At 39.5% G+C, this 18,879-nt stretch overlaps 1 protein-coding gene across 1 annotated transcript; it reads right to left on the reverse strand.

The window, feature by feature from the left end:
• Positions 1 to 3,817: 3,817 nt before the first annotated feature.
• LOC135466210 (insoluble matrix shell protein 5-like) lies at positions 3,818 to 9,999 on the reverse strand. Its single transcript, XM_064743616.1, has 4 exons — positions 9,923 to 9,999; positions 6,900 to 7,003; positions 4,872 to 5,051; positions 3,818 to 4,000 (listed from the first exon to the last, which is right to left on the reverse strand). Exons 1-4 carry the CDS (start codon positions 9,961 to 9,963, stop codon positions 3,939 to 3,941), a joined length of 387 nt encoding a protein of 128 aa, XP_064599686.1. The 5' UTR covers positions 9,964 to 9,999; the 3' UTR covers positions 3,818 to 3,938.
• Between the last annotated feature and the right edge of the window lie 8,880 nt (positions 10,000 to 18,879).

The raw sequence follows: 18,879 nt of genomic DNA on the forward strand, positions 1-18,879 counted from the left end.
GAGCCCTGTATAAATGTATATTTATATTTAACCTCTATGAGTACAGACGGCAGACTTTAGCCTGGGGCAAGTTTGAGCCTTCAAAAGTGTAAATATAAGTTAACTGGTTTGAAAATCTATATTCTGTATTTTTTTTTTCTTTGTTTTTTAAATTCCTGTATCCCAGGCCTGTAAATACAAACTTAAAACAGATAATGCGTATTGTGATTTGTCCGTTGTGTGATATTGTGTGAAGCGTACAAGGATTGGTGGCATCAAAGGTTGAAGGGGGCCTCCATGGCTTAGTTGGTTAGTGTGCTAGTGCAGTGTAATGACCCAAGAGCCTCTCACCAATGCAGTTGCTGTGAGTTCAAGTCCTGTTCATGCTGGTTTCCCCTCTGGCTGTACGTAGGAAGGTCTTGCAGAAACCTGCGGATAGTTGTGGGTTTTCCCTGGGCTCTGCCCGGTTTCCACCCACCATAATGCTGGTGGCCATCGTATAAGTAAAATATTTTTGAGTACGGCGTAAAACACCAATGAAATAAATAAATAAATACAAGGGTGAAATGCTTGGTTTGTGGGAAAAGGTACCCGACTACTAGATCAGACCGCTTCGGTGGTTGGAGTTCCGCCTCCTAGGCAAGAGACATGAGATCAAATCAGAGTCTAGTCATACCAAAGATATTAAAAACGCTACTTGTTACTGCCTCACTTGGTGCTTAGAACTGAGACGTTAGAGAAAGGAAATGTGACTGTTTGGCCCAGTGTCCGTATAATGTAATTGCGTATTGTGTCTTGTCGGTGTCTTTGGTGTCTGGAGCACTTTGGCGTCCTGGACGACGCTATGACACAGAAGCCTCTCACCTTTCCAGTATGCCTGATGGTGCCTGGCTTGTTGTGCTAATGCTGTTAAGCTGGAAAAGCTTACTGATTTAAAATGTGACTCAGGGTCTGGATCTCAAAAGAAAAGATTGTGGGAAAGAGATGCCTCTAGTAAATTATTTTTAGTTGTTGCAGCACCTTCTTTCTTCCACACATTTATCAAGATTCATTGTATGTTACTACCTCTGGAGACCATGGTCATTAATTGGAAGCTTTGACAGTATGGCCTAGCAGATCACATCATTGAAAAGACAAGTTCGGCATATGAAATAACTCCTGCGCAGTTTGGCAAAACTTCATCTGTCGTGTGCTGTGGTCTAATCTGATGATAGTCATCCGATATCATAGAGAAAAGTGCAACACCGTTGGTACGTAAAAAGTTCGACGTTAAACCCCAAGTACTCACTCAGAGTTCAGATGTCAATGTTTATGTGGAAAGGGTCTGTTACAGACTTTATTGGAGTGTGCTTCAGTGTCTGGCACTAGACAACTGTGGTATTAGTGAAAAATTCTCGAGTGCCACTTGGCTTTCAGCAGTATGAAATGTTTTACGTTTTTCAGAGTCAGACTTCACACACGTTTTTTGAATAAATAAAGCAACAATGAGGAAAGGTTTTCACCCTCTGAAAACTATGGTGGAATGCTATTTAGTCTGGTCAGTCCATTTTTTACAACTGGTGGGTTGGTGAGACCCTATATATACTGATAACTTCATTATCAGTTGGACAAATTTGACACTGATGATCCCAATCTATGACGAACCGTACACTGAGAACCTGACTGTATGATAAACCTGACACTCGTGATCCCAATCTATGACGAACCGTACACTGAGAACCTGACTGTGTGATAAACCTGACACTCGCGATCCCAGTCTATGAGGAAGCGTACACTGATACACTGACTGTGTAATAAACCTGACACTCGTGATCCCAGTCTATGACGAACCGTACACTGAGAACCTGACTGTGATAAACCTAACACTCGTAATCCCAGTCTATGACGAACCGTACACTCATAACCTCACTGTGTGAGAAAGTTGACATTGATGATTCAACCTTGACCCAGGAACATCTCACCAATGCTGTCCCTGTGAGTCCAGTTCATGCTTACTTCCTTTCCGGCCTTATGTTATTTATTTTGTTTATTTGATTGGTGTTTTACGCCGTACTCAAGAATATTTCACTTATTCGACGGCGGTCAGCATTATGGTGAACGGAAACCCAGCAGAATCATCCGGCCGTATGTGGGAAGGCCTGCCACCAAACTGCAGATGGCCATTATTTCCGCCCACTATAATGTTAGCCATTTGGTTTTTGAGTATCAAATAAATACATGATCCCAAGCTGAGACAAACTGTATACTAATAACCTCAGTTTGTGAGAAACCTCACAGTGATGACCTCAGTCTGTGACAAACCTGACACTGATGACCTCAGTCTGTGACAAACCTGACACTGATGGCCAGGACACTGATGACCTCAGCCTGTGACAAACCTGAAAGTATGTCAATGATCCCAATTTAAAACGAACCACATACTGATGACAAACCTAATACTAATGTCAATGATTCCAATTTGAGATGAGACATATACTGATGACAAACCTTACATTGATGACCTCAGTCTGTGACAAACCTTACATTGATGACCTCAGTCTGTGAGAAACCTGACACGGAAGACCTCAGTCTGTGACAAATCTTACAACGATGACCTAAATCTGTGACAAACCTCATACTAATGACCTCAGTGTGTGACAAACCTCACAGTGATGACCTCAGTCTGTGGCAAACCTCACAGTGATGACCTCAGTCTGTGACAAACCTCACACTGATAACCTCAATCTGTGACAAACCTTAAAACGATGACCCCAGTCTGTGACAAACCTCACACTGATAACCTCAATCTGTGACAAACCTTAAAACGATGAACCCAGTCTGTGACAAACCTCACACTGATAACCTCAGTGTGTGACAAATCTTACAACGATGACCTAAATCTGTGACAAACTTCATACTGATGACCTCAGTCTGTGACACTCACACTGATAACCTCAGTGTGTGACAAATCTTACAACGATGATCTAGATCTGTGACAAACTTTACACTTTTGACCTCAGTGTGTGACAAACTCACACTGATAACCTCAATCTGTGACAAACCATACAACGATGACCCCAATCTGTGACAAACCTCACACTAATGACCTCAGTGTGTGACAAACCTCACACTGATGACCTCAGTGTGTGACAAACCTCATACTGATGACCTCAGTGTGTGACAAACCTCACACTGATGACCTCAGTGTGTGACAAACCTCATACTGATGACCTCAGTGTGTGATAAACCTCATACTGATGACCTCAGTGTGTGACAAACCTGACACTGATGACCTCAGTGTGTGACAAACCTCATACTGATGACCTCAGTGTGTGACAAACCTCATACTGATGACCTCAGTGTGTGACAAACCTCATACTGATGACCTCAGTGTGTGCCAAACCTCATACTGATGACCTCAGTATGTGACAAACCTCACACTGATGACCTCATTTTGGGACAAACTCACACTGAAAACCTCAGTCTGTGCCAACCCTAACCCCAGTTTCAATTTGCCTGAATTAACAATTTAACATCAATGAACTCATTCGGTACTAAACCTTTCTATAGGCTCTATATAACATAACCTCTGAATTCTTGATCCCGATGTGTTTTAGTTGGAATCATCTTTCCGATTAAATTTAGGACTCGACCTTGACAAAGCTTGCAACAGGTCGCACGTAAAGTTACATATATGGCTCTTTAAATGCCTGTTAAACATGACCTATTACAAGACTGGCCGAATCACACGTGTTCTGAGGTGGAATTAATGACATAGAAAACTCTAACACATTGGAATGCTTACCAAGGCTTTTCAGACCTTAGTGAAAAAAAATATTGTGATGTCTTCGTTTTTCAGAGTATTTCTACTGGATCTTTAATTCATATACAATCAATGCAGGACATGAAATCACTGTGCTGTCATGGTGATCAAGGTAGTGGCTTGGCTGTCTTTGTACAGTGTAGGCCTACAAACGGTTTCAGTCATCAAACAGGCCATCCCAAGATTGTCGGAACTCAGTTTTACTTATTTGCTGATCTCCTGAAAGAAACATTTTAAAAAACGGTGTCAGTAAGTGACTAAAATTGGTATTATTTTTTTTTTCACTTAGTGCAATTTTTAATATTTAAATTCAGTACATCCGAAGTACTTCGTCTCTTTTTGCAGTATGTTCTCAGGCTCATTCGCCCAAAGCTCTGTATTCAGAAATACCGACTGACTCCTGGCAAATAAGCCAGAGTTCGAAACCAGCTCTGGCTGATTCCTCTGTGGTTCAGGTGGATAGTACTAACGTACGTGGTAGCTTACTCCGTTTACTATGAATTTTCAACCAATAAACCTGGCCGCTGTTATTGACATCAGGTGAAAAAATCTTAAGTTCTTCGTTAAACGCCAGTGATAAAAAATAAGCAAACTGGAATCTGAATATTTATTGCTTCATAATAATATGTCACGTGCTAGAATTGTTCCAACTTATATTTGTGCTTCTAGACAAGGCATCTGGACCACGAAGCTATCACTTAAGCCGCAGTTAGTCTTTATTTACAAAACATTTTGCTAAGTTTAAATGGTAACAAACCTTAAGAAGTATTATTTTAATACTAAAGATATACATGGTAGTTTATGACAAACTAAATATTAACTATGACAAGCAAATCTACGTTAAAAATAATGTAATAAGTTAAGTTCAACTTAAGCCTAAGATAGCTTCGTGATCCTGGGGACAGTGAGTTAAAGGCAAACAGTTTTACAGAAGATTGGTTGCCATATTGCGTGTCCATGAGTTTCAAATTTAAACTACATATTTTACAAAGTGGGAGTCACGAATGTTCGCCCTTGAAAAAGAGGATAGAATACACTTGACTTCAAATGAGGAACTGACTCCGAGATTTGTCCAAATAAGCACACATACCATTGTTGTCGAAGGTGTTGAAGAGATGTCTGAGGTCAGGCACGTCCTGAATAAAACCGTCATCATTCACATCGAACAGATGGAAGACTATTCTGGGGTCTTTGTCACCATCCGTGTTATCATCCCAGTCATCACGATCCCAGCCCGTGGTGAATTCATACTGGTCTACCTTCTGATCACCTTATCACACAATATATGTATCGAAAGTCAGTTTTGACTCTACCGAAATTCCGTCGTAGAAAGAATGGTATACTGGTGTAAAACTTTTCTTGTATAGAAATTAATCACGTGAATAATAATGACATTACTCTTGACTGTCAAATTTTACTGGACGGGAAGACATGGGAGAATGCATAGTATACGATTGTAACATTTGGTTTAAATAACTTTATCCTCTTAAATTAAACAGCATTACTCATGAATGTAATTTAGGTATGGAAAGGAAACCCTTGCGAAATGCATGGTATACGAGTATACAATGAAAATAATATTTGACTGGACAGGAGGACAGGAGAATGCATAGTGCGCAGTTTACCCTATAGTTTCATTTGTTGTGGATGTGTTGTATTCTTATTTCATGGAAACGATCAGCATTAATTTAGTACTTTGGGATTTGTGATCTGGGTAGTTTTATACATGATATGTTAAAATGTCAGATATTAACACATGACGGAGTGACGTGTAATAAATGAATGAGCATGGCTTTACGATGCCGGGGCAATATTTCCACCACATCATGAACATGACGTGTAATGAATGGATGAGTATGGCTTTACGGTGCCTTGGCAATATGTCCGCCACATCATGAACATGACGTGTAATGAATGGATGAATATGGCTTTACGATGCCGGGGCAATATTTCCGCCACATCATGAACATGGCGTGTAATGAATGGATGGATATGGCTTTACGGTGCCTTGGCAATATTTCCACCACATCATGAACATGACGTGTAATGAATGGATGAATATGGCTTTACGATGCCTTGGCAATATGTCCGCCACATCATGAACATGACGTGTAATGAATGGATGAATATGGCTTTACGATGCCTTGGTAATATTTCCGCCACATCATGAACATGGCGTGTAATGAATGGATGGATATGGCTTTAACGATGCCTTGGCAATATTTCCGCCACATCATGAACATGACGTGTAAGGAATGGATGAATATGGCTTTATGATGACTTGGCAGTATTTCCGCCACATCACGAACATGACGTGTAATGAATGGATGAATATGGCTTTACGATGCCTTGCCAATATTTCCGCCACATCATGAACATGACGTGTAATGAATGGATGAATATGGCTTTACGATGCCTTGCCAATATTTCCGCCACATCATGAACATGACGTGTAATGAATGGATAAATATGGCTTTACGGTGCCTTGGCAATATTTCCGCCACATTATGAACATGACGTGTAATGAATGGATGGATATGGCTTTACGGTGCCTTGGCAATATTTCCGCCACATCATGAACATGACGTGTAAGGAATGGATGAATATGGCTTTATGATGACTTGGCAGTATTTCCGCCACATCATGAACATGACGTGTAATGATAATGTTTCAAATTTGACGACTTTGTGACTTTTCTTTCCCGATTTAATTACTTTACAAAACCACCTCAAATGGATATCAATTCACCATTCTTATTATGCTGATGCCTACTCGTCCACAAAAAACGTTGAAGGCGACATTAAACTCCAAATAAAAAATAAAATTTAATAAACGTGGTAGCGAATATTTCATGGGCGGTACAAGATAATTTCACTGGACAATGGGAAATTCAAAATGCAAAATTTGTGTGCCTAACTAACAGAAAATTGTTGCATTTCCCACATTTTCTTTTTGGAACATACTGTTTTAAGGAACTTAATGCAATGAGCAACACATATGTGTTATATTTTGCTTTACGCCACCTCAACAGCTTCCAAAATTTATGAGCGCCAAAACATTATCATTTAGAGATAATCTGATTTTTAAGATGTAGTAAGACGTAATAAAATAGCTATACCGGTAGTATCCCAATGATCAAAGATGGCATCGAACTCCGTCTCTGTTAGGTGATCGTCTCCATCTACATCAGCGTTCCGGAACAAATGGTTGTCACAGAAGACACTGAAACACATCGGTACGTAAAAATATACAATTAATGTGAATAAGAGAGAATGTTTAACTCAGGATTTTCTGTTGCCCTTATGTTAACCAATCGACATTAGTTCTCAATCCACGTGACCAGAGCATGAAGAAGCATCCTATAACATACAATACAGATCCCTGTGTATTGAAAGTACCACATCTTTGTCAATCGACAATTTGTTTTATGCTTTCTATTTTAAATCGAAAACCAAACAGATGTAATCGCTTCAATGCCAGTGGAATGAAACACCCACATAACCTTTAATATATGTTACGGAAATCGGTCAGGAGATCTAATTGATGCGGCCGCACGTCCTCTTAGTCAAGATTATAGTAAAGCATTAAAATAGGGAAAATATACCACAGTACTGTGCTTTTTTCATTTATATTTTTGGTAATTTTTTGATGATCGTATTAATCCAGTGAGGACTTCCAGATGACTGATATTGAGGAATATACATGAAGATATGAAAGTCTAACTGTTCGAAATGGGGTGCAGTTTATCGACAGAAGTAGTCGATAGATCAAGAGTGTGTAATGACATTGCGTCTTCTGATTTCACCCTTTAGTAGGAATCGGATTAATATTTTCGCTATTTAGACATGACAAAATTAAAACTTTGTAATTCAGTGTCATGATTTTTGTCTGTTTTTAGAGATCTTGAATATTGAAAATTATACCGAATGTCAAGAAAAAATGCGCTTAGAACAAGTAAGATTACGATGAAAGTTATAATGAGAGTTAAAGATGTGAAAAAAAAATTAAAAACGCATAACAAGTGTTAAAGACAAATAATGTGTAATAAGAAAAGTATAGCAGGGATTTGACACATACGTGTATGATGAAGTAGATTTATGGATTGTGGTACTAGCAAACTTTTTCACGTGTGACATCATATGGTTGAATGTCAATTGAACGAATGTAGGACCGCACAAATGGCGCCGTCGAATGAATTTAGCAGCCGAGACCCCAGAGTCCGGGGAACAAACCCGATTAACATACAAACGTTAACCACTCGTACACGATCAGCTCTTCCAGTTAAGAACCAACTGTCTTAAAGTAATGTGTAATAGAATGGTTTCGCCAGTATTATTGAAAAAAAAAACACATATTGTTTGCAGCTCTCGAAAACTGGGTGTTTCACATAACCAATAATAAAGTCAACGTTAATTTAAAAAAATGAAATTAAAAAAGAGAAGCATATGTTTAAAGTGATGTCACACACACTTCCTTCATTTTGAATCACCCTGACAATAGCTCGCGTTGGCTACATCCCGTTTTGACTGTTTTTGTCAAAACTGATAAGCCTAGTCGGCATTTCAAGAGTCTCGCAAGTTCACGCAGGTATAGACGAGACAAGGTGGGGGCTCTCGCAAACTAACGCAGGTAAAACTCGGGATTTTGTGGTAGCCGTTAGAGTGAATATACATCTTGTACAATCACGCTTCGTTAGTTTGCGAGAGCCTCCACTGTATCTCGTCTAATTCTTCGCGAACTCACGCGACTCCTGAAACGCCGACATGGCTTATTGGAGTTACCTGTAGCATTAGAGAGCCCAGATCCGTCAACAATAACCCACTGACGTATTGCATGATCCCAGAACTTCCCAAGACGCGGAATTTGACAGCTTTTATCTGATTTGAGATATTTGTTTGGGGTGGTAAACATGTTCGCCACGGTGAACGGTTTCTCTTCAGTAAAAGTATCTGCGGGGGACACTAGCTCAGCTGTAACCTTTTAGTGAACATTTGCTCTGTAATCTTAAACATCTGTAATGTTAAACTGTCGTTTAACATTACCAAAGGAAAAAAAATTTTGGTTTCTAAATGCTCTACTCAACAACTTTGTGAACTCTTATGAACACTTTCTCAGGTGAATGGTTTCTTTCTACACTTTTCCAATAATTCTGGTAAGCACATTCGATATTTGCGTTTATCCTACACGTGCGTTATAGAGGACATCAACAAGAATAGTCTAACTGTATCGAAGACGGTCAAATGCAAACAAGTAGGGCATTCAGTATTTGTCTTACTGATACAGCAAACAGCTTCGATCTTATCTAAGCGTTCACATCCCTCTTCATGACGTATCAGAATCTTATCTGTCCACCTAGATAGGCACACCTGTAGGTCACTGATTGACTAGCCTGTGACTCGCGACACCTGACACGCTAAACATTGGCACAAAGTTTTTTGGTGTCCATATTGGACATAACTGCTACTTTGTTTTGTAATTAATTCAATACCAAATTGCACCTAACGCGGGCTTTTCTTTGCTGAAAGATTTCACAAACGTTTTAATCTGTGCTCCCGGCATAATCTCCCCTTTACATCTTCGTTCATGGACGCCAAATAAAAGTAATTGAAACAAAACATGACATTAATGAAAGTATGAGCAAACAAGTCAACCAATGTTAGAAAGAGTACTTCTGTCACTAGATATATGAAACAGATAATCCAAAGTGATTTCCAGGAGGAAACCCACGGCCACCCGCAGGTTGTTGGCAGACCTTCTCAGGTATGCCCGGAGAGGAAGCCAGCATGAAATGGACTTGAACTCACCCGCATTGGTGAGATGGGCACGGAGGACCCTCCAGCCACTTTTGTTCTGCTGTGTTACGAAAGGCAACAGAAATGACTCCCAATATCTATTGTTACTGATGTTACGAGGCTAATATAGTAATTTTCACTGCTTCTTGCGAACTGTTTTTAAAAATTAAAATCACACTTGTGCTCCAATCATGACACAAACGTCTTTGTATTAGGTCAATCTTGTTAATACCATTACAGTTTGGAATTCACTATTTCCATGGAAAACAAGACGAATTGTACTATCTGGACTGTAAACTGACTTTGATAACCTTTCAGAAGGCCGGTATTTTTAGTAAAATATACTTACACCGCAAGCAAAGCAGCGAAAACAAAAATGACCCCGTTCATTGTGTTCTAGCAGGCCTTGTTAGATGCACGTCCAACATTCGTGCGTTTTATATCGAGAAAGTAGGCTAAACCGCATTGATAAGTCGACCCCGTTACCACGAAGGACAAGGGCGTGATGGAGTTTAAACTGTTAGTAACCAGGTGTCGCTTTGTTCACAAGTGATTTTTCATTTTTTTGATCAAAAGCTCTCCTGGTCATTGAGTATACATTCGAGTGTGCAAATGATGGACAAAATCCGGATCCAATTGATCTCTATAAACGGCAGAATAATATCACTGTATGAATTCAATGAAAATGTAACAGGCGTAAAAAAAAGCTTGCCCCTAATTTGCTATATATTTTTGTGGGGCCTCCGTGGCTCAGTTGGTTAGCGCGCTAGCGCAGCGTAATGACCCAGGAGCCTCTCACCAATGCGGTCGCTCATGCTGGCTTTCCCCGCCGACCATACGTGGGAAGGTCTGGCAGCAACCTGCTGGCTGCCGTCGTATACGACGTAAAAACACCAGTGAAATAAATAAATAAATAATTTACATTTTCATTAGAAAAGACTCCCACGTATTCTTTAAACTCTCGCACGGACTTTGGAAATTGAGGTTGGGTACAGTGACCATTATTTTGCTTGTGTTCTGTAATGGATTTGATGATGATGTTTCAAGTAGAAGGTTATTACAATCCCAAAAGAAAATGTCAGCGTTAGTCCTCTTTTCGTGTAAAGTTTTTATACTATGGATTCTTCAAGTTATACGTTGTCTTGAAAATGTTTCATTATCCACCGATCGCAATATTTGGATTTGGAATCATTTTTTTGTTTATTGGGAACACATTCAATACAGGAAGAAACATGAATTGACTGTTTTATGTTCTTATGGTTTCTGGCGACGAAGACGGCTGGCTCTGGTCATCAAACAAGGCATCCCAGGCGGTATTCCATTCTTCACTGGTGACACGAGCATGCCCTGAAACACAGCAATTACATGTAACCATGGTGTTCTACAATCAATGAAAAATGCCAATCATTGTCAAACTCTAAGGTTTATGCACCATTTAAAAGCCGCAATGTCAAGGCTACGCAGTTAAGTGAAAGAAAAATATTAAAACTACAAACACGAAACATATTATTTTTTAATCTTTGTGATTTATTACAATTATAGAAATATGTGCATTGAATATAATAGTGTGTGATGTCATATTTGCGAAATGGTTCACTCAGTGGGTGACACTAGGATTGGAACTCGGGTCTCTACAAACTCAGCCCATCGATCTACCAACTGAGCTAAAGAGAAATTTCTACTAGCTGCTGCTAGTATATACACTGGAAAGCTGCTCCCGTTACACTCCTCCCCACTTAAATCCTTCCCCACTCCCAAGACACATCCACGTTCACAGGCCTATAACAACACACTTCTTGGGACCTGTTAGGTCACGGCACCAGTGTAATGGTGTATGGATTTCACTACGAAGTCTCTGCAAACGAAGTCCAGCGCTCTACCAACTGAGCTAAAGTGAAATTCCCATCAGCTACTGCTAGTATAAGAACTGGAAAGCTGCCCCTGTTACACTTCTATAACATTACCAACAAAGGCGTCCTTCTCTGTCAAACGTCAAAATATTCCTGTATATGGGATATACCAATCTCCCATGAGCTTTTTTTCCGCTATGGTTATCCCTGGTGTTTTATTTATTTATTTATTTATTTATTTGATTGGTGTTTTACACCGTACTCAAGAATATTTCACTTATACGACGGCGGCCGTCATTATGGTGGGAGGCAACCGGGCACAGCCCGGGGGTAACCCACGACCATCCGCAGATTGCTGGCAGACCTTCCCACTTACGGCCGGAGAGGACTTGAGCTCACAGCGACCGCATTGGTGAGAGGCTTCTGGGTCATTACGCTGCGCTAGCGTGCTAACCGACTGAGCCACTCGAAGCTCTTCATATTATAAAATCTGTATAAGAAATCAGTACACATCGTTACTGTCGAAGGTGTTGAAGAGATGCCTGAGATCAGGCACGTCCTGAATAAAACCGGCATCATTCACATCGAACAGATGGAAGATGACTCTGGGGTCCTTGTCTTCATCAGCCTCGTCAGCCCAGTCATCACGACCCCAGCCCGTGGTAAATTCGTACAGGTCTACCTTTTTATCACCTTAACAGACAATATGCCGATGGTTAGGTTTTGCTGCCCTCAAAGATTACGTACAAAATCTACCGTTAAATACACCATTGAGATCACGTCTTCGAGTTCAATCTTCACTGACTCAGCAGCACGGGATCACGAAGCGATCTTAGACTAACCGGTAACTCAACATTTCAAACCACTTCAAAAATGTTATTTCTGATGTAACAAGGTCAAAATATTGCTTGACAACATTATACAACATATTTCGGCTAAAATAACGAACAGAAACACACTAAATTTAATGATTAAAATTTTGACATAAGTCTAAGATCGCTTCGTGATCCCGGGGCCAGGACATTTGTTAGGAATCTTTTGAGGTGTAGTGGCTTGTAATAGTTACAATACACAGCCTTTGTGTTCTTTTTAGGTTCTTTTTATTTGTCCATAACATTGGTTCATATGATCTAGCTTGCTTGAGGGGCAAAAACTAGAGCACATTTGTCTGGGAGAGATCACAGCTCCACCTCCTTTTGGAACATATATATGACTGCCTTTGTTTGTCATGACGAGAACGTACATTTACATTTATCCAACATACTGTCATGATGTTTGGTGCGCAGTACTTAAGTACGAACGTCTTACAGAGGCACCCTCCACGTATTAGCCTTTGTTTGTCATGACGAGAACGTACATTTACATTTATCCAACATACTGTCATGATGTTTGGTGCGCAGTACTTAAGTACGAACGTCTTACGGAGGCACCCTCCACGTATTAGCCTTTGTTTGTCATGACGAGAACGCACATTTACATTTATCCAACATACTGTCATGATGTTTGGTGCGCAGTACTTAAGGTATTTTACAGAACGTTTTACGGAGGCACCCTAACGTACTATAATGAAACCAAGGCGGCTTTAAGAAATACATAAGGATGCTATGAAGAAGATAAAATTTGTAAAATAGAAAAGATTTACAATGTCTCATAAAACGTTTTTTTTCTGTCTCCATTTAAAAAGAGTCTCTTCAACACAGCGTCCAAACAATTGTCTGCTATCGTATTTGTGAATACCAGATTAAACAGGACGTTGAATTCGTTGTTTCTTTTGAAAGAATATTTCAGTAAGCAGCCATCTTTTGATATTCCAAAACATGATATAAAAGAAGACCATGTGTACCATTTGTATCCCAATGATTGAAGATACCGTCAAACTCGGTTTCTGTTATTTGGTCGTCACCGTCCAAGTCAGCGTTACGAAATATGTGGTTGTCTCCGTAGACTCTGAAAATGATTTGGCATAAAGATAAAGTAACTCTGTATCAATTTGTTTATATTTGTTCATTTATTTGTTAGTTTGATTGATGTTTTACGCCGTACTCAAGAATATTTCACTTACAGGACGGAGGTCAGCAATCAGGTGTGAAGAAACTGGGCGGTGGAACACACGGTCAGACCTTATCACGGATTTATTTGATTGTAGTCATTTTTATATGTGTAAATCCGTAAACCATAGATCTTTGGCAAGTTACTGGTGAACATTCCCACCGTGTCACACCATATTGGTTTGAAGTCTCGAGATCTTCGTTAACCTTACTACAACGTTAGGATGTGCAATACAGTATCGAGGAACGCAAATGTTCTCTTACGGCCACTAAAATGTCGTTAATATAAGAGAGGGTAAAACTAGAAATTAACCCCGTATGTGACAGAGGTTGGGAGTCGCGAACTTACAGCTGAGCCAACTACATATTCAAGTTGGGAGTGGCGAACTTGCATCTGAGACAACTACATTTTAAAGCTGGGAGTCGCGAACTTGCATCTGAGCCAACCACTTAATAAGGTTAGGAGTCGTGAACTTGCATCTGAGCCAACTGCATATTAGAGTTGGGAGTCCTGAACTTACATTTAAGCCAAATATATATTAAGGTTAGGATCTGAGCCAACCACATATTCAGGTTGGGAGTCGTGAACTTGTATCTGAGACAACTAACTTTGAAGGCTGTTAGTCGTGAACTTGCATCTGAGCCAACTACATATTAAGACTGGGAGTCGCGAACTTGCATCTGAGCCAACTACATTTGAAGGTTGGGTGTCGCGAACTTATAACTGAGCCAGCTACTTTTAAAGGTTGGGAATCGCGAACTTACAACTGAGCCAACTACATCTGAAGGTTGGTAGTCGCGAAATTTTTTCCTAGCCAACCACATACTGTATTCATATCCCCATTGTCAGCAGCACAACCTTATAAATGGTTAATAAATCAAACTACCGTACTGTCTTATTATGAAATATCTTCAGCGGTAATTTGTGGAATAAATACCAGACGTGATGTGAAAACATGCCACCTATTTCTAACGGCATAAGTTTATCAGATATATAAAACCATTCCTGATAACCATGAGTGATAAAACGTGACGTCCGTACGCATTTTTGACACCTTGACCGCCATTTCTGGTGGTGCCCAAAATATATTTATATGGTAAAAAACCTACTTAAAATACAAAATAAGAAAGAACTTCTCCATGCAGCGTAAGACAGTCATAGTCGGCAAATGGTTACACATAGCCAGTGATATGCGTCATCTGTGCGACATACGATATACTGTACGACAAGAGGGATAGTTCCAATTCCGACCATGTAAATTATCCTTATATGGTCTAATCTGGCGTATTCAACCATTGCAGTTGTAGTGACAGCGGCGCATACAGCAGGCTCTGTGGTGAAAACGCGATCCTCATTTATCACGTGACCACAATTTCATTAAGCCGAGCAACAGTCCATATTCAGAGTTTGCTGGTGTAAAAACACGCTAAAGATCCTTGAGACATAAACAGTTCTCATACCAGGCCTTAAACACGTTGAGATAATTGACTAAATCTTCGATCTGTTCCATTCTTCCCAGCGTAGCTTTCACAAATACAGATTTATATTCTTCGATTTATTAACCAGGAACTCGACCCTTCGCGTGTGCTGTCGTCAATATGTCAAAGCTGTGCGCTACATAAACGTGTTTCCTGTAAACCTTCAGGGATTCTTACTTCACCTAGTTATTCGCGAATACTAAAGACCACGGCGTCACAATTAACATTAATGTGCGTGTTACTTCCGCAGCAAGCTGAGTCGGCCGCAGTCGGCATCGTCCGGAAAAAATAAACTCTGATTTGCTTGAAACCAATGAGCTATGCATCATCTAATTAATAATGTACAGAAAGGAACTATAACTAACTATTGTTAAAAAGTTTGAGTATTTTAATGTTGGAAAGTGCAGTCGACTTCACCGTAGAAACGGAGCCACGTGATTCGAAAATGGCAGTTGGTGAAGTTATGATGCTCTCCGAGAGGGTTACATTTGTGTTATTTGCTATGTAATGGTCTTTATTATTCAGACATAATGAGGTGATATGAATTCAGAATTACTATAAGATCACGGGATACCGCTTTTTGGTGGCTTACAACCTTGCGACTTTGAGGACATCGCAAGCGACAGGGGCGAGCTCCAGGTCAGTGAATGTAACCTTTCACTGAATTCTACGCCATCTAATAGACTACTGTATAGCTGAATGTCATCCTACAACCGTTTCGGGAGATTACGGACAGTGTAGCCGAAAGCATCAGGTCAAATACTATAAACCCAGTCCAGTCCCCATCTAACTCCATGTTAAAGCAATAGGATTCCCATCTTTTTCTGAACAAAAAACGGTGTTGTCATTTAAACCCTTCTAGCGAGAAAACTATTGATTGTACGCACCTTTACACCTCATATTTTTTGTGATTTATTTTGAAATTCTTACTTGTATGTACTGGACTATGTTACACGTGATCTTACCGAAAACAACATGCGTAATAAACAAAAATTCGAGCTGTTATAAAGTGAGTAGGATGGTAACCAGGCTAGAACATGTGCTTCTTTCGTTCTTAAATGTTGTTACGTCATGGATTACCTGAGTCAATATCGTGTGGCAATCGGGACTTGGTATAACTTTGTGTGCTGTAAAAGTAGGGTACACCTAATCAAACTTATAAACTTGCTGAATGAATTAACAGTGATTTGTAATGCTACTGACTTTTTACTATTTTGTGTTATTATAGGTATTCTTTGTATGTTAAACAACTTGAATTACGTTTTAATTGTCAATATCGCATTACTGCTGCGATGCGGAAATATACATAAAAATCCGGGACAACCAAGCTCGCATAACTTAAGATGTTGTCATTTTAATGCTAGGAGCCTTCTGGCTCAGTCTGATGATCAAATGTCATCATATTCTAAGTTAGACGAAGTCTCGACCGTACTTGTAAAAGAACATGATTACGATATTATTTGTGTAACAGAAACTTGGCTTAGTTCTGCCATACCAGATGAAAGAGTTAATATAGAAGGGTACTACATTATAAGGAAAGACAGAGATAGGCATGGTGGGGGTGTTGCCATTTATTGTAAGTCATCATTGAATATCACACGCAGATTAGATCTTGAAAATGAAAATGAAATGCTATGGATTACAATTGAATTGTTCAATAGAAGTGTATTAGTTGCTGTGTGTTACCGCCCTCCTAACCAATCAACGGAATCACGGAATCTTTTTATTTATAACTTTGATTCTACTCTCACTTCTGTTATATCAGAAAACCCACATGCTTTACTAATATTTGGTGATTTTAACGATCGCTGCACTGACTGGAATAAATACCATGATAAGAGTGAATTAAAAATGAAACTTTTCGACCTTTTGGCTGGAAAAAATTTATTTCAAATACTGAATGAGCCGACAAGATATACGGAAGATAGTGCTTATTTATTAGATCTAATAATCACTGACAATATGAGATATGTAATAGATTACGGAGTGGCTTGTCCCATGGCTAATCTTGACCACTGCACGATCTATTGTAAACTGGATGTTCTGTGCAATGATAAACCTAAATCTTTTAAAAGACATGTATGGGACCTTAAATGTACTGATATAGACCGTCTACGTAACTTACTGTCTGTCTCACCCTGGGATATATGTGACGTTTTCACTGATATAAATGACAAAGTGTATGCATGGTCAAATCTTTTTCTGTCATGCTGTAAGGAAGCTATCCCAAATAAAGAAATTACCGTGAGACCTCGCGACCAGCCCTGGGTGACCAATGATGTGCGATATAAGTTACGAATTCGAAATAGATGCTTTAAAAAGTATAAAAGATCTAAAAATGAAAAAGATAAATTTCGCTTCTATATAGCCAGAAGGGAGGCCAACACAGCCAAAAGAGAGGCAATTCGTCGCTATGCTACACGTTTAAAGACCAAACTATCTGACCCAAATCTAGATACCAAGACTTACTGGTCTTCAATGAAATCACTGTTGGGTTCTAAAGCAAAACCTCCAATACCAGCACTACTTGTAAATGGTAAAAATGTGTCCAGTGATATTGATAAGGCCAATGCTTTCTGTGCATTCTTTGCATCCCATTCTGACCTTAAATCTCCTGTCCCCGACTTGCCGGACTTCCCCTTCGTTACTACAACTCGTTTAAACAGTATAAAAATAACTGAAAAGGAAGTTGGTCAGTGTCTCAGTTCGTTAAATACAAGGAAGGCATCAGGTCCGGATGGGATCAGTAATGTTATGTTGCAGAGTGCAGCAGGAAGTATAGTACCCTCGCTTACTAAACTATTTAACTCTTCATTACAAAACGGCGTCTTTCCGTCCGCGTGGAAAAGGTGCCGCGTTTGCCCAGTATTTAAAAAAGGTGATCGACATTGTATTTCTAACTACAGACCAGTATGTCTTCAACCATCGATATCCAAAGAATTTGAAGAAGTCGTCCATAAACATTTATATCAATATCTTACGATAAACAATATTCTTATTCCTCACAATGCAGGATTCAAAAGTGGTGATTCAACTATCTGTCAACTAACTAAAATCGTCCATAATATTTATAAAGGTTTAGACAACGGTAATGATATGTGTTTGGTATTCTTGGATGTGAGCAAAGCCTTTGACAAGGTTTGGCACACAGGTTTACTATTTAAGTTGAGGCAGATGGGTATTGGAGGAATGTTACTGGCGTGGATAAATGATTACTTATCTGATCGATCAATCTCTGTTTGCCTCAACGGTAAAGAATCTAGCTCGAATCCTACGTACTCAGGAGTTCCCCAGGGCTCTGTACTTGGTCCTTTGTTGTTTCTTATCTTCATAAATGATATAAATACTAATACTGAATGTGACATAAATATATTTGCTGACGACACATCCTTGTTAGAAGAAATTAAAGAACTACCAGTCTCAGAAACTAGACTGAACCGTGACCTTAACAAGTTAGCATCGTGGGCAAATCAATGGTGTGTCACATTCAATGCTCTTAAGACAGTTTATTTACTTGTATCATTAAAGGGAAATCCTTCCTATCCCAAACTGTATCTTAATGGCACGGAGGTGAAGAGCGTTCAGTCCCACAAACACCTTGGGATCTTTTTACAACACAATGGGAAATGGGACGAACACATTAGAAACTTAGTTAATAAATGTAACAAAAAACTGAGTATTCTCAACCGATGTAAGAAATGCCTTACCCGAACATGTTTGAAAACTCTATACTTCAGTCAAATAAGATCTACCATCGAATATGGTGACATCCTGTTTGACAATTGAGGTATAGTGTTGTCTCAAAAACTTGAAACAATTCAGCGAAGAGCTGCTCTTCTCTGTTCTGGGGGCCTACGTCGGATATCGTATAGTAAATTATTAAACGAACTAAGATGGGAACCGCTTTATGTGAGACTTAGATCCCACAG

Source organism: Liolophura sinensis, chromosome 1 (assembly GCF_032854445.1).
Source record: "Liolophura sinensis isolate JHLJ2023 chromosome 1, CUHK_Ljap_v2, whole genome shotgun sequence".
Lineage (NCBI taxonomy): Eukaryota > Metazoa > Mollusca > Polyplacophora > Chitonida > Chitonidae > Liolophura > Liolophura sinensis.

Bases quoted from the DNA above. Each gene is read 5' to 3' on its own strand.
- LOC135466210 (XM_064743616.1), bottom strand. From the start codon at position 9,963: ATGAACGGGGTCATTTTTGTTTTCGCTGCTTTGCTTGCGGT. The intron at 5,052-6,899 runs GTATAGCTATTT...TTGTGTGATAAG, and splicing joins TGATCATTGGGATACTACCG to GTGATCAGAAGGTAGACCAG. The intron at 4,001-4,871 runs GTATGTGTGCTT...TGTTTCTTTCAG, and splicing joins CAACACCTTCGACAACAATG to GAGATCAGCAAATAAGTAAA.